Below are 16,764 nucleotides of genomic sequence, written 5' to 3'. Positions count from 1 at the left end.
GACCTGCACTGATAAAAGACAGGTGGGTTTGGGGGCTGCTGTATGGGGGAGAATGAGGTGAGATTGAGTTATATCCATCCAACTCCTTTACTCATAGTGTGGCTTCTTGTCCTTTTCTGGATTAGTTGTCCTTTTTGAGCAAAGACAGGACACAGTGAGACAGAAGGAGATTGTTAGGAGTGAAGTTCATTTCTCTGCGAAACTAAATGATTGTATTACCTCAAATGACACATTTGCTACAGAGTTCCAGCGTGAGAAATGAGTCATATTAAGAATTAGTTTGGGCAGGCTTGAATAGCACCCACTTCGCTGCCTTCAGAATATTGCATCTCTAATGTTGCCAGTCCCTTACTTTTCGTAATTGCCAAATTCATTTTCAAAAATTAGTGAGGAGTATAGGGAAAAGTTCAGTAAATGAAGCGGTTTTGTCCAGCTGTGAGACCAGTTAAACTGTAGTATTGTGCGACTGACTGCAGAGGGACGTAAGAAAGATAAGTATCCATAAACATTTTTTCTTGCCTGTTGCAAATTCTGTAAAGGTCAGTTGAAGGAATTAGAGTTTCAACTAGTATTGTGAGGTGTGAGGCTCTTAATTGCTGTTGAGCTGCCTTTTTTTTGAAAGTTGGGAAGGTTTTCCCCAGCAGGCAGACAACATGTGCAGTGCAGTAAGAATACCACGTGCTTTTAGAACGCTTGAATAATTGCATCATTGGAAAGGCTTGGGGAAGGTGCATGCAGCAAATCCTTTTTAGAAAAATATCACTTAATCTGTTTCAGATGAGTTCCTCAAAAGATCGGTTACACTGAAGTGATTTCAGCTCTTTTTGAATAGTGAGGAGATTTGTTAAATTAAGGGAATGAGCTGATTTTATTCTTCCTCTTGACAAATTTTATTTGTATGATCAGATGACTTGAAAGTAATTAATTTGCCGAGAGATCATATTGTTACTTTAAGTTGCTAATTATATAATGAAGCTTCTATAATATTAATGGAGGAAAATAAATATTTTCAAAAGTTATAATAGATCTGCCTGTCCATATTTTTGCTAAACCTATTTAGGTTTTCAGACAGAAAAAAAACTTCCTATGTTTTCCTTATCTGTACAGATCCTTCTCAGAAGGAGAAAAAGGTGAGGTGATGAACGGCATTGGGGGATATGTGAGGGAAAGCTAATGAAACAATTCATTGTCTTTTCTTAGACTGGTTATGAATTATATGTTTATTAAATTATAGCACACATTGAATGGGCAAATGTGTATAAATTAAATAACTACCAGATCATTCTCATTGCAATTAGAAATGAATGCCTCAAAGGAAATCATGAAAGGCAAGCGTTGCTAGTATTAACAGGCATCTGAAAAGCGTGTGTTTCTTGCTTGCTTCTTCAGGTTTGTTTTCTGTCACTACAGAGATTTAACTACATTTTTTTAAAGTCAATTTAGAATTTGGGGATTTTACATTAATACTGGTGTGATGGTATTCCTGTCTTAGGGTTTCAAAGTGTAACGAGGGGAAGCGGCATAAGTGAAGGTATGGTGCTACTCATTTTATAGTATGCCTGTCCATCTGTCCACTGGAATGAGCTACTTATCATGCTTCTAGGTTTTTCTCTTTCAACTTTAAGAATTATGAAAGGAAAATTCCAATTTTTCCTGTCCCTTTGTGACAGGTAGGCTGAAGATTGTGGCCATTTGGATTAAAAACATATCCATCACCACCAGCTGACAGGTTATTATTATGTCTCCTTTGAATATATGAATTTCATCTGCTATGTATTGGAAGTCTAAGAATGCCAACTTTTTATATAAATAATTATCTCGCCAGTGATGTACTGCATACTGTTGCCATATTTTTTCACTTTTACAGCATTCTTGGCCTTATCACCTGCAACATAAATCTAAAGCTTTCATATTTAATAAAAACCTTTAGACTAGCAATCCCTCCGTAATGCAGAGTCAACCAATCACACATCATCATTTGGCTATCGTTTATTTGTTCTCCTATGACAGATGCTTTAGAAAATATTCCATTTTGGTTTTGATGGCATGTTTGATATAGCCGTGCAATAAAATAAGAAGCGGCCATATTGTATGGCCTAACTCTGACCTTGATGTTCCTTTCCCAGTTAAGGGTCCAAACTGAGGCTGGGGGGTGGGGGATTTATGTTAGTAGAGTTATCTAATTTTTATTGCTTGAGTTTTTGGAGATGTATGTAGCTGATGGTTAAAGAAGATTTCATCTTCAAGTTGCAATTATTTCCTATATTAAGGTTAGGGATGTAATGTATCTGGAAATTCTGAAGCCAAAATTTATTTTTATTAAGTTTTTTTTTCTGATTTTGGAGGGGTGGGATGTAAATTTTGGAGAAATGTGCCATATTTATTATCAACCATGAGCTAATTTATTATAACAAAGTGAACCATTTATAAGTTGATGATTGTTCTATTTGGCATATTTCTAAAATTTAAAAAGAAATACTTTAGTTTCTACAAGCAAAACTTCAAATATACACAATACTAGAAACATCATGCTGCAAAATGCTGCATCCTGTTCTACCATAAAATTTTCCACACCATATCCTGAGTGAGTAACAGTACAGCCCTGTGGCGAGTTACTCCAGTTTAAGCCCACTGACTTCAGTGGACTTAGACTAGAATAATTTACAATACGATTGCACTGTAAAACCTTAACCCAAAAACCATTTCACTCATTCCAAAAACACAATTTGTCATCTAAGGGATTTTTCTATTGTTCAGCAAAATTCCAACAGCTCTTTCTGTTGGAAAAACAGTTGTTGTTTGTTGCTTTGTTTTCTTTGATTCCGGCATCTTTATATTTAGGGCACAATCCACTTGGAAGTTCTTGAGTACTATCAATATTGAAGTAATACTTGAATGGGAGCTGTACCAAAGCTCTACCATTTAATTTCAATTGTTCTTGCATGGGCAAACTTCCTAGTAGACTGTGACCGTCATCTCTCCCTACCCCCTTGCTCTTCCCAGCAATGAATCTGGAAATTCAGAAGACTTCATCCATTTGCTCCATTTGCTAATCTTTCCCCATTCTTACGTGATTTTCTCTGGTACATTAATATAACCTATTGCACCATAGTGCCAACTGCTGGGAATTTGGGGATCATTCTTTCTCCTTGCTAATGTTCTGGACACCTTCAGCTTAGAGTATTTTGTTCTTAAACTGAAATCAATGAGATTTACAGGCAATTTATTGATGAAGCAAGTGTTTGCCAGCCTGGTTAATTCCTCAGATGCTCATTCCATTTGCTTCTTATTCTGTTACTTACACAGAAACCTTGTATAGAACCAAGTAGGCTTCAGCTAATATTTGGATTTACAAAGAGATATCAAAGACAGTTTGGTGTAGTGTTGGATTAGGACCTGTGAGACCCTGGTTTGAATCTCAGTGCTGCCAGGGAGTTTTCTGGGTGAGCGTGGGCCAGTCATATACTCACAACTTACTTTAAGGCTTGTTGTAAGGATAATGTGGAGGAGAGACAAACTATGTAAGCCATTGTGGGTCCCTTTTGGGAGAAAGGCAAGGTATAAATAAATCCTGATATAGTTAAAATAGCTGCATTATATTACAGCTGATTTTTGCAGCACACAGGCTGTAGAGATTCATTTGCTATTCTGACTTTACACTATCCGCAGGCAAAAAACCTATGAACATCAAGCATGTTGTTTGAGAGATGTAGTCCAAGAGGGCATATAAAAATGGTATATTTATTTAACGTTATTAATGGGGGACATTATGTTGCGTTTGTTGTGTTTTTCATAAATTTTATTTATATTGTAAGCAGCCTTAACTTCCACAAGGGACAAGGGTGGACTTTTTAAAAATTTTGGAATGAAGGACTGTCTTGGAAATTCATAAAAATGCTTATTCTGCGAATACATTTGCTTTATTAGCACCACAGTGAAAAAGAGAAAGCCATGTATGCCCACTTCTTCCTGACCTTTGCTCTGTGAATCTGAAGGCACAAGCTGTGGCACATAAGGCCAATGGCACAAATAGCTCTGAAATGCACATAGCAATATGTGAACAATGTGTAGCTGTGAAAAGCCAAAGGTTCATGTTTTTCTTAGGTTCTGTCAGCACATTTGCTAAAATGTGCAAAAAGGTGAAAAGGTTCAAATAGATAGATTGTATCTTTATATAAACTAGCTCTGATATATGTTAGTTCACAGTATAATTACAGCAAAAAACTTTTAGAGCAACTGAAGTCACTGGACTTTGAAGGGGGCCACTTGGCTTCAGATTACAGATGTGACCCAGGATTTAACGTGTCACCTGTTTTGGATGGAGATGTACTATCCTTAAAGGAATAGTTCATAGTCTGGTGATGCTCTTAATCCCAGGCCTGCTGCTAGATAAATAAAAGGCAGTTGTTGCCAAAAATGCCTTTTACCAGCTTCATCCGATTAGCTATCTGTGGTCTGGGCAGAAAAGATCTGACTACTGTGGTGCATGCCCTGGGTACATCTAGATTAGATTACTGCTTCCCTTGAACAGTGTTTGGAAACTAGGGTTGTCAGGTCCCCCTGGCCACCAACAAGTGATTAGGGGGTGTGTGTGTAAGATTGCCAGATCCAGGTTGGGAAACTCCTGCAGATTTTAGGATTAAACCTGGGAAGGACAGGAAACTCAGTGGGGTACAATGCTACAGAGTCCACACTCCAAAAAAACCCCATTCATTTTCTCTGGGGGATTGATCACTACAGTCTGGGGGTGAGCTGAAGTTCTGGGAGATCTCTAGGTTCTACCTGGAGGCTGGCATCCCTATGAAAACTTTATCTGGTGCAGAATGCTGTAACCAGGATGTTGACTGGAATGAGCCTTAGGGACCGTATCACTGCAGACTTTGCCCATCTACGCTGGCTCCCTGTTTGATCCCAGGCCAATTCAAGGTTCTGGCTATGGCCTTTAAAACACTATATGGCTTCAAACCAGCATACCTGAAGGGTCTGCTTACTCGTTTATGAATCTATTTGATATCAACAGTCAACTCTTGAGCCCCTGCTTTGGGTGTCCTGTCTACTGAGTTTAGGGGTGTGTGGGTGTGGGTGTGGGTGTGTGAGGGCCTTCTTAGTCATGGCTCCAAAACTCTGGAACAGTTTCCCTAGAAAGACTTGCCTGTCTTGTGTTGTCATCTTCCACCAGCAAGTAAAAACTTATTTTGTTTTGACTGGCATTCCTTTAGTGATCCCCCTTCCCTGCCCTATGTTTTAATGTGCTGTTTTAAATTTTTAATTATTATAATTACACATTTTTGTTTTGCCCTGAGAAGGATAGAAGTTGGGGTAAAATTGTGATGATGATGATGATGATGATGATGATGATGATGATAATACACTGAAACTTGCTTCATTTGTGTAACTGCTTCTGAGTTGAATTGTCTGATGAAATAGGAATTCCACTTGTGTTAAGGCAGCATGCATATTGATTCTGAGAACAATTATTTGTGACTTTCATAGTGAATATACTAAGATGGTGGATTTTACTTTCTTTACCAAAAAATACCAGTTCTCTTTCAGCATGACTATTGGTTCCTTCTACTGTATCATTTATGTCACATTGGCTTTTTGAGCGATGATGTTAACAAAATAGCAACATAAGAATTGCCTAGTTGGATCAGGCCAAGGTCTGTTGTAGCACTCTGTATTCAACAGTGCCATCCAGATGGTTCTGAGAAACCCTATATGCAAATTTCAAGAATAGAGAGTCCTCCATGTATTTTTGTGCAAATATGCAGGAGTATTCTATTCTATGATGTCATACATCTATGCTCCACATCTCTCTATAAAATCTTCTTAACTTCTATAAAAGCTGTAAAAGTACTTTGTCTTCTTCATTCTGACTACCATCAGCAGCTATTTGCTGTGGCAGGAACAAGAATGACAACTGGGCTGTTGGTTTACAGCATCAAAAATGCACTGAGATTTGGATTCTCCTACTCTCTTACAGATCCTGGGCAGCTAGATATAAACCTGTCCTCCAAGGATAATTTCTGCTGTATTAATTCTTACCTCTGGCCTCTCTATGACTGCAACAGATTTAATTTTTTTAAATATAGTAAATATGACAAAGTATGATGATCCTTTGCTTCCTTTCTTATTCTCAGCACAGTTCTCATATTGCCCTGTAAATACAGATACTAGGCAAAAAGTCTTCATACAGTAGTGTGATTACTTTAGGCTCAGGTCAGAAGTCCATCTGAATGTCACCAGATGTGCTCTTTCCTTGATTGTAGATTTTTTTAGTCTAGGAATCCAAACTGTGGAAGGTTGGACTGCACCTGTCATCTTGAGCAAAGACATTCTCATGTAAGCAAACTCTTCATTTTTCTCATTCTTTGCACTGAACATTTTTCAGTAGATGATCCTGAAATTTGGAAATCACATCATAACAGAAATGAAAGTGTCTCCCCTAGATTAAATGTAATTGAATATTTAATTGGCAGTTTTACAATTGCCTTTAACTTTTTGTTTTTTGTGCATTTCAATTTAGTCTTTCTGTTTGTAGTATGCATATTGCTGATCACTTTCAAACTGTATTTTTTCCTTTGTGTCATGTCTCTTTTGTTGAAGATTGTTGGTCTTAAAAATACATAAAGCTTTAGGCTATTCACAGCTACACATTGCTCACACATTACTCTGTGTTGGCGGTAGTTGTTTCTGCCACTGGCTGTTTTGTTACTTTTATTTTGGGGGGCATTGGTGCAGACATAGCAAAAAAATTGCAGTTGTTAGGGGGAATTTAAAGTAACCTTTCAATCTAATGCTAGCATCCTTCATAATAAAAAATAATCAAAACACACACAAAAAAATCTGTTTTCTAGGGTCCAGTAAACGCAGTTTGAATCCTGCTGCAGTCATTCAGGAAATTCCTGTTGAAATAGTCATGACCAGGCTTCTTTTAATATATTAAAGGTGTATCAGTAGCTCAGATCTTGAAATTAAATGCCCTGTTGTATAAAAGAGTTACATTTTGACTGAATTACATTTTGCATGAGCTCCCCTTTTCGCCCAACTAGAAACCCAGTGTTCAACTCCTAAATTTTCAAAACAAGAACATAAATAGACACCTTCCTTAAGGATTGCCTGCCTGACTCTAGACTGCTGCAGCATTCTTTGCAAAAGTGCTGACATCCAGGCAGGATTAAGTGAGGTTTGCTGGAAAGCTGATGTACAACATCTGAAGTTACCTAAGAAGAACACAAAAATAGTAAGAAGTAGAGCTAAATTGTGAAGGGGACAGGATAGCAATAGAAGTTGGAAGTATTGTCGAAGACTTTCACAGCCGGATTCAACTGGTTGTGGTGGGTTTTCCGGGCTGTGTGGCCGTGGTCTGGTGGATCTTGTTCCTAATGTTTTTCCTGCATCTGTGGCTGGCATCTTCAGAGGTGTAACACGGTATGTAACAGACTTGCCTCTGTGATACACCTCTGAAGATGCCAGCCACAGATGCAGGAAAAAAGTTAGGAACAATATCCACCAGACCACGGCCACACAGCCCAGAAAACCCACCACAACCAGAAGTTGGAAGTGTTTGAAGAGATGGAAATAAGCAGGTGTCAACCAAGGGATGCCGACATTTTCGGCATGAATGTGATTGCTGTTTGAATTTATCTGATCAAACTGCTTGTTTGCATGGAATGTGTGTGCTTGAAGATCTGCTCTGAGTAGCTTTGTTCCTGAACAGCATCCCATTTATTTCATTAAAATTGGCTCTGGTCCCCTTTCAACAATCAAGTTTGTGCTACAGGTTGTAGTCAGACAGGACCTTGATAAATAAGCTAAATATATAAATTTGTATGTTGCCTGCAGTTTCTGCACCTGCACAGTCAACCAAATGTTCTCAGTCACCAGCATAAAGGACCCCTCCTCCCATGGGGATGGTGGGTCATTAAAGTTCCCACTTTGTCCCTGTGAATTCAGGAGCAATCATTAAAGGACCTAGAGTGTAAGTGCTACTTTTTCACTTGCACAGTAGATATCATTTATTATGTTGGTGCCATCAGAAACTACAATTCCCATAAGGCAGTGTGAGAATATACACACACATATCTTCATCCAGATTTGGACAGTTCACTGGTTTTTCATAAAGGCTGGGTAATAGCCATGAAAATATAGGGAGAGATGTTTTACAGACATTAATTGTGAAACATTATGTTTTGTTTAAATTGTGTAGCAAGCACCAGAGAGAGAGAGAGATCCATGGGTGACAAGCTGGTGGAAGACAGCAATGGCAAAGTAGTACATGATCATGCATTCATGGTGCTGTGTATTTTCACAATGTTGGATTGTTCGGACACAAGAAAACTGTTTGTCAAATATTTGGCAATGAAGACTGTACTTTGCCAGCAGGCAGCGAGCCAAAGCAGCTCATGATGGAATATCCCTGGTGACAGTAACTGAAGGAAGTTTCTAATATGCACATTATACTACAAGCATCGAGTTGCTGAAGAAAAAGGTGCAAGTGGCCCAGAACATTTGTATATGTAATCTAATTACCGGTAGGGTTATTCAGCCTTGGTAGACTCAGACTACAGGCTTCCTGAAAGCCAGGCTGGAGCCTAGTTCCGTGTGTCATTTTATCTCTTTAGGCTACTGTAGCTTTATGGTATCTACCTGCCCTGCTTCATTCGTCCCAACTGGTCACCACTGCCAGCACAGACTCTTTCCTTCTATGTGCTGCCTGTTGCTTCTTTGCTACCTATTCTAGCCATCTTTGACTATATCACTTTGCTACCCATCTCTCTGTACCTTTCTCATGTGTGTTTCTGATGTTTACTTCTCTATTGTTTCTCTGATCCACAATTTTGATTTGTCTAAGTCAGGTACTTTGTCTAGATGAACAGGAAGTGGTCAAGCCTACAAAGCTCAGTTTCCTTAAAGACCTTGACCCTCAAATTCCTTATCCTTGTGAGAGAGATGAAGAGTCATCAAATATTTTCCAAATGGTCCGTATTAGGACTAAGGGGAGTCTGTGAGGCCAGATTTAGCTTGTTGGTTGGGGGAGGACAGGTGCTAAATAAAATATTCAGATTTCTTCTTTTTTTTGTTCTCCTTGGGAGCTAGTTCTCTTAATTTTTAGCTTATGCACTGTTACTTAGGAATAGGAGAAGAGGATTGTATGCATAGGAATCTTGCGATGATTTTGCTGTACTAGCAATTTAAAATTGCTTTGTGTTGTCATTATGCCATCTTGTGCAAATTTGCACCTTACATTTTGAAGGAAGCATTTTCTCCCTCATGTTGAATATTATGCTGTCCACTTATTTTGTTTCCCTTAACAACAACAAGAACAAAAAATACAATTTCAAGCTTTCTGTATGAGACCATGACAAAGTGATTTTATAGCTAGTACTGAAAGTGACTAAACTTGACAACAATTGTATTTTATGACAACCTCTGCTTTCATGTCCCCAGACTACTTTCCTATCATCATTTCTATTCTCTTTTGGTTTTTCTTCCATCTCTTCCCCCCTCCCCGGGCTCCCAAATGCAAGAAATTCCATATCTCTGCACTGGCTGGAAACAAATCCCTTTACCAGGAGTGCATTTAAATGGACAGCATGCTTCGCTTAAGTCACCAGAACCTTAACTGTATAATATTCAATTTCTTTCCAACCCCAGAACCAAAGCTTTTCATTGAGACCCATGTTCATAAGGGAGAGGAAGAATTAGTATTACCGAACTAAATCAGATGTGGGGTGGGGGGAGAGATATGAATTAGATTTGGTAACAGATGGTGAAGTGGAAATTAAAGGTGCTTTGCAAATGGAAGCGACAGCAGCTTGCCTCTTTTTCGCTCTGTCTTTCTCTTTCATCCACTTGATAGATGGGTATAAATCACAACAATCCCGTCTTGACAGCCAATTTTGAGAATTTGATCTGGTTAAAGACATGGCTTTGCTGCTCCACTCACTGAAACCGACTTCCATTTTATTTTTATGCAGCACCTTGTCATATTTAGAAAAGCAGGATCACCTGTCTCCCTTTAATGAAATTTTCTTTAATTACAGTTATAGCTCTTTAGTGTTAATTACTTTTTCATTCAGCCTGAATTCTTAGTCTGCCTCATAGGAGACTTTTTTTTTCACTCTTGCACATATGCTATCATTTTTCTAAAGATGCTTTTCATTGTTAGAAGTCGTTGTCAGATTCGTTCTAATTAATTCTTAATTATAAAAATCATTTTTATAGAGAATCATGAACAGTAGTTTAAGTTTTCACATCACTTTGTTTAACAAAAGGAGGTTCTAAAAATAACACATTACTTTTGTTAGATCTGCGTTGAGTTTAATAAATTACCCAAATTATCATCAAACCTTATTGAAAGGCCCCCAATTCCCTTCCCCGCTCCTAGAGATCAGAATTCAGTTCCAGGTAATTTGTTTGTTTATGTAAATGGTTTTTTTCCCCATCGCTCCCCAGGAACTTTGAATTCAAATTCAGTCCTCTGGTGTGCTTAATATAATTCATTTATTGCATTTGATATGGCAAGTTTGCATTTGGCTGGAGCAAAATGCATATTCTTGGTGAATGGCAGCCTTCTCCAATGCTAAGGAGAGAATGAGTAGAAGAAAAATGAAACTGAGTGGGAAGAAAAATCCTCTTTCAAGAAGTGAAGACAAGATCCTTAGAGCTGGCAACTAACAGTTGGTGGAAATAAAGCTTCCTACTGGCAGTCAAATCAAATGTAGTAACAACTCAACGACTCCCTGCTGCTAGCTAACAGCATGGTGTAGCACACTGGGGCAAACATTCACTTAAACACTGATTGCTAGAAAACGTCATTTCACAACTTGCCAAGTGTTTTTCTTTTTCTTTTTTAAGAATGGGAATGCTAGGGCAAAGAGAGATTGGGAAACATTACAATTAAGTGATGAGTTATTGGTTTATCTCAGTTTGTTAATGCCTAAAAGGTTTCTTCAATGAATTCAGTTATTTTAAACTGTTTTTTAATGTTAACAAATTTGCATTTTTTTTCTATTCTATTCTTTCAGAAGAAATCTAAAAAAGGGCATTGTACATTGGGCTGGATACACACACACGTGTATACATATGAGTACACCTACATACATTTGGAGCAGACAAAATTGAATCAAAATTAATACTTTTAATGAGTTAGTCATTTCAATTATTGACAATGTAGCAATAATTTCAAATGCAGGAAATAAAAGGACAAGTAATTGTGCCTGTGAGTCAGAATCTGTTTGGAGACTGCAGTTTCTCTTTTTTTCCCCCTCATTGTGTCTGTGTAATCGGTAATATAATTTCTCATAGTGCTCTTTCCTTTCTTATTTGTTTTGAAAATGACAGAAAAGTAGGCACTCATGATCCATAGCACCAGCTTTGTGACGGGCACAAGTTACTGCTTTTGATGTTGTAATCACTTCAATATAATCCCTATTTGAAAGCCTGTTTTGTCCTGGAACAAATCTTTCGTTATTTTTGTAGCATCTTTATTTTGTTTTCTTGGTTGAAATGCAGTGTTGACTTTCTCCTATTTCAGTCAGTTTCAGAATACAGCTTTGATTAGAAGATCGCTTATTACTGTCCTTCAAGTGTCAGTGTGTATGTGCTAGAGAGAGAGATTTGCTTCTTCTTATGGGGTTGGGCAAAGCCAGTATAGGCAACACAAACTCATTTGGGCTGAAGATGCATCATAACTTTATTGCTTACACATTTCATAAATTTGCTGTGAAACAGGCAGGGCAGGGACACAGTAGTATGGCTGTAGTTAGAATGCTGATAGTAGAAAACTCACTTCATTGCCTGCTAGTTAAACCAAGGGAGAAGATAGCAGATGGCAAGAGCTGCTCATGCTGTCTGTAATCAACCTGGAGGTGTGTCTAGCAGCCAGTCCATATGATGGATTGGCCTATAACCAAGGCCTGTTAAGGAAGCCCCTATGGGGGTTTATGGAGAAACATTGGTCTTTGCCCAGTGTCCACCTCCTGTTTTGAGGTGGGAAATAGAAAACAACTTGCAGTCAACCTATGTATCAGTAAAGTTCATCTGCTATGAACAAGACAGATATCTGAATTCCAAGGCTCTCCATCCAGAAGTCTAATAAAATTCCTTTCCAGATTCAACAGCTGCTTAGGTCTGGAGAAAAGGAAAATAAGCATATATTGAATAAGTAGTAAAGGGAGGGTGTGTGAGAGACAGGCAAAATAACAGTTGATCCTCTTAGTACTCATCAAGTGCCCATCTAAGTAGTCTCTGTCCCAATTTGCCTTGTTAGCAAATCAGCAGTGAGTTGCCTGGCTATGAGGATAGGCTGGAATGTCTTTAGTGGACAACATGATCATAAACAAGCACAAAGAAACTTCTATAGGTCATGCTGTATGCCTTCTCCCATTTTTTAAATTTCTTTCATGAGAGGAAGGGTAATATACATGTCATGCCACTTTTTATGAATTTCAGACTCTTGCAGGATATTTTAGTTCCACTATTGGCTGTATCCTTTGAGTGCTTGGACGATGAATTGTCTGAATAAAAAAAAGTTATTGATCCATGGTTCCACTTGAAGACTTGTGACTTGTAGGATTAGTTATTTTTCTCTTTGCAGAAAAAGAATACTGCTCAGGAGATCTGTGTTTAACTGACACAACTGAATAAATTTATATGTTTGGGTGTGTGCTGTATGTGTGTGTGTGTACAGTATATATGTGTTTATGCATGTCTATAGTTCTGGATTCAGTTGTCATTTTTTAAATCTCTGTATTTGATGGTTTTATTGACTAACACTGACGTGTACATGAAAAGCCTGCATTCCTTTTTCTTAAAGGTCAGGAAATTTTTTATGTACATTTTTCTGCAGAAGAAAACATGAATTCTGTGGTATAATAAAATTTAACTTTTGAGGCCTAGTACTTCTGTTGATTTTTAACAAGCAAAATCTAAGATTTATTTCATTGCCTTTCAATATCTATCAGTTCTGTCTGCTGCAGAGATAATGCATGTCTGAGGACACATTTAATTAAAGCTGAATTAGTCAGTATATACAGACTTGTTAAAACACTTAGTTTGTCTCGATAATATTGATTAAATAGCAGTAGTTTGTTTTAATCCAATTGTATTTTTTTCAATTATTACATTACTTAAAAGTCATGAGGGTAACAGTGATTATCAGTGAATTATCATGTTAGTTCTAGAATAATGCCATAAGAATTGATTTGGACTTGGCAAGAAAGAAAAGCACAATAATTTCTCTCTGTGTGTCATATAATGCCAAAGCCTGATTTAGATTGTTAGAACCAGAGGTTTCTTTGTAATCTTAATTCATATAAAATGTGAGTATTTTGTAGTCATGTGGGTTGCTTATTAAGAAGCCAGGATTTCATTGAGCAACTTAGCCAGTTAATTATGCCAAACTTCACATACATAATTACTTATTAATATTATGTATTTAACTGTTTTATTGGTTTGCACCTTACCTATGTATAATATTTAGAGCTGTAAACAAGAGGTGCTTGATATGAGCTGGAATGGGCCCAAGGAAATTAAATGAAGATCCATTATGCTAGTATGCATTCACTGAGTCCCATTTTAGAGCCAGTGTGGTGTAGTAGTTAAGCGTAAGCAGACTCTAATCTGGAGAATAGGGTTTGATTCCCCACTGCTCCACATGAAATGCAAAGTCTTTTCTGGTGAACAAGATTTGTCTCCCCACTCCTACATTCCTGCTGGGTGACCTTGTCTAGTCATAGTTCTTTGGAACTCTCTCAGTCCCACCTACCTCACAAGGTGTCTGTTGTGGGGAAAGCAGTTTGTAAGCCCCTTTGAGTCTTCTTATTGAAGAGAAAGGGGGGAGGGAGTATACATTCAAACTCTTCTTCTTCTATTGTTGTTGTAATTTTCCATTTGCAGAATCTTATGATGTCATAAGAATAGCAACTAATTTTACACAAGTGAGGGACAAATTCAGATGTTCTATCTGAGATGACATTCTTTTTATCTTGGATTCTATGGGAAAAGGAGGTTGCAGAATCTGTCTTCCCTGAGTGCCTCCCCCTACATGCCCTCCTTTTTTCAAAACCTGCTGTGGGCCAGAAGATCTCTTAAACTTGGCAATGAAGATATAATCTTAAGCATAGCTACACATTTCTAAACTCATGGATTATTTCTAAACTCATGGATCATCTAAACTCATTTCTAAACTCATGAACCTCTCAACCTTTGCCTTTGTATGAGTGAATGTCTGAGTCATATCTCTTTGCTTGCGGCTCATAGCTTAGGGCCTAGTCAGTGGTTCAGGGGCCCCCAGGATGTATTTGCTTTTAAATTATATTGCTTTGGAAATGTTTGCAAGCCATTTTGGGTCCTTCTGCAAATTGGAGAAAAGCAATTCTGCAAATTGGAGAAATGACTCTATAAATACATTATTTATGTGTGTGTATAAATAAATTTATTTCTTTGTACAATCTGATCCAACAACTCCTCATGTGAACTTTTTAACATAGGATACTTTTTACATAGGATACTGTTACTTTTCATTTGGGCAGTAAATGGTTTGGAATTGCCCCTCGTGAAGTTGGTTTATTGCTCCACATCTTCCAATAAGAGCAAGATAATCATGGTATCTGATATGTACTTTTTCATGTGGAGTATCTGACTTCTGGAGTGTCAGCAGCAACCAATGAAGACACTGCCCTAGAAGAGTGGATCTTGCCTTTTGTACAGAGGGATATTGCAGGCTTTTAAAACTGTCAGAGGGATTTTTAAAAAAATCAAAACTATATTTGTAAACAAATTCAGAAAAATGAGCATTTGTCATAAATCTTATTAATCTATGTATAGGTTCCTTTATCAATCAATTCCTCATCTAATATACTTATGAATATAGCTTATATTGGTACATATTAGTTAGGATTATTTAGCTGCTTATCCATTAAGTTAACCAGGCACAAGAAATTTCTTATTAAGGAAAAAAAATCCTTTCTATTCCTTTTTCAACTAAGCCAGTGCACCTTAATGCAATGATGATATGTTAGACGCAGCAGTTGTCAAAGCATCGTATTACAGTGATGCCATAATGACACCCTGTCTCTGTAAAGTAGTCATGTTTTCTCAAATCACACGTTGCACCGTTGATTTCTGACATGACACTTCATTCAGTTGCTTTCCTTTTCTTCGGCATTGCCATTCTCTGACAATAGCAGCTGGTGCCCATTTTCACGCTAAGTGATTCACATTTTGCCACTTTGCTAGAGTGCAATTAGCTGAAGCAGAAAAAAGTGCTTATTGTAAAAAAAAAAAAAAAAGCCCGGCTGAGATTGTAACTCAGTTCTGTAAGGAGAGTCGGCGAGCAAGCATCTCATGGTGATCAGGGGAACTAGGGGAGAGGAATAACATTTGTCTGATGTTCAGAGAGAAGTTGTAAAAGTAATCTTTCTGCGTTTCATTGGTCTTTTAAAAACAGCATGTCTTGCCTTTTGTACAGAGGGATATTGCAGGCTCTTAAAACTGTCAGAGGGATTTTTTAAAAAATCAAAACTATATTTGTAAACAAATTCAGAAAAATGAGCATTTGTCATAAATCTTATTAATCTATGTATAGGTTTTACTTCCTTGGAATCTACAATGAAAAACTCTAAATTCCAGAATCTCAAACATCAGCTAGGGCAGGGGTCGGGAACCTTTTCCCGTCAAAGAGCCATTTGGCTCACCCTCCCCCGCTCCCCCGCCCACTTGCTCGCTCGCGCCCCCACCGCCCACTCACCCCCCTCACCTGCAAGGAGCAGGGCGGGCAAAGAGGGTCCCGGCGGCTCGGCCTGGCCGGCCGCCGGGCGAGTGAAGCGCCCGCCCTGCTCCTTGCAGGGCGGGGTGAAGAGGATCCTGGCGGCTCGGCCTGGCCGGCCGCCGGGTGAGTGAAGCGCCCGCCCTGCTCCTTGCAGGGCGGGTGAAGATTGGCCCCGCGGCTCGGCTCATGGAGCCGCAGAACAGCGGCGGAAGAGCCGCATGCGGCTCGCGAGCCGCGGGTTCCCGACCCCTGAGCTAGGGTGATTCCCCACTGCAGAGTCTACCTAGGTTCGATCCGGTTTTTTTAACTTGCAACAGAATTCATCTCAGTTCCATCTTGAACCAAGCTAAGAGGGCGGGATCATCTCTAGAACCATTTTTGCTTCTCGATTCTGATTGGCTCACGTTTTACGTGAGCGTGCATCTTTTTTTTTAGTTTTTATTCGTAGCTGCGACGTAGAAAAACTAAAAAAAGATGCATGCTCACGTTTCCTGCCGTAAAACGTGAGCCAATCAGAATCGGCACCAAAACATAGATACGTCAGTTCAAGGCATGGAAGACCATAGAAGGATTTTCAAAGCTTCGAAAACACAAAAAAGAAAGTATAAAATAAATAAAATAAAACAAAACAAAACAATACAAATAAAAAAGCGCTTTTATCGCCCTGACTCTTTGATTCTGCACATGCCCAAAACACATATCTTGATTGGCTGAACGGGAGAGTCGCCCCGATGATTCCCCACTGTATCTTACAACTGAGTTCAACCTAGTTTCGGGGGAAAAGCTGTACTTCATAACTGAAATCAGAAATTCCAGTTCTGAGGGGGACAAAACTGAAACAAAACAAAGATGAACTCAGTGGCAGTGGGGAGTTGCTGGGACAAACCTAGTACTAAACTGAGTCGACTCTGCCACTGGGGAATCACCCCTAGAGTGGCTATTACTGAGACTTTCAAACAAACACAAGTAGAAAATCATCTTCTTTGGCA

At 38.6% G+C, this 16,764-nt stretch overlaps 1 protein-coding gene across 11 annotated transcripts in view; it reads left to right on the top strand.

Annotated features, from left to right (window-relative positions):
* ESRRG (estrogen related receptor gamma) overlaps positions 1 to 16,764 on the top strand; it is a 578,835-nt gene that overhangs the window by 362,087 nt on the left and 199,984 nt on the right. Inside the window, exon 1 of one of the 11 annotated variants that reach the window (XM_048494336.1) lies at positions 6,286 to 6,342. The exons of the other annotated variants lie outside the window; for them this stretch is intronic. Coding sequence (XP_048350293.1) covers positions 6,341 to 6,342 — 2 coding nt within the window. The 5' untranslated portion in view covers positions 6,286 to 6,340. Of the gene's footprint in view, positions 1 to 6,285; positions 6,343 to 16,764 lie in introns of those variants that run through there. 11 annotated transcript variants of the gene reach the window in all.

Source organism: Sphaerodactylus townsendi, linkage group LG01, assembly GCF_021028975.2.
Source record: "Sphaerodactylus townsendi isolate TG3544 linkage group LG01, MPM_Stown_v2.3, whole genome shotgun sequence".
NCBI lineage: Eukaryota > Metazoa > Chordata > Lepidosauria > Squamata > Sphaerodactylidae > Sphaerodactylus > Sphaerodactylus townsendi.
The sequence above is the reverse complement of the archived record's forward strand: the minus strand, read 5'-3'. Positions and strand labels throughout refer to the sequence as shown.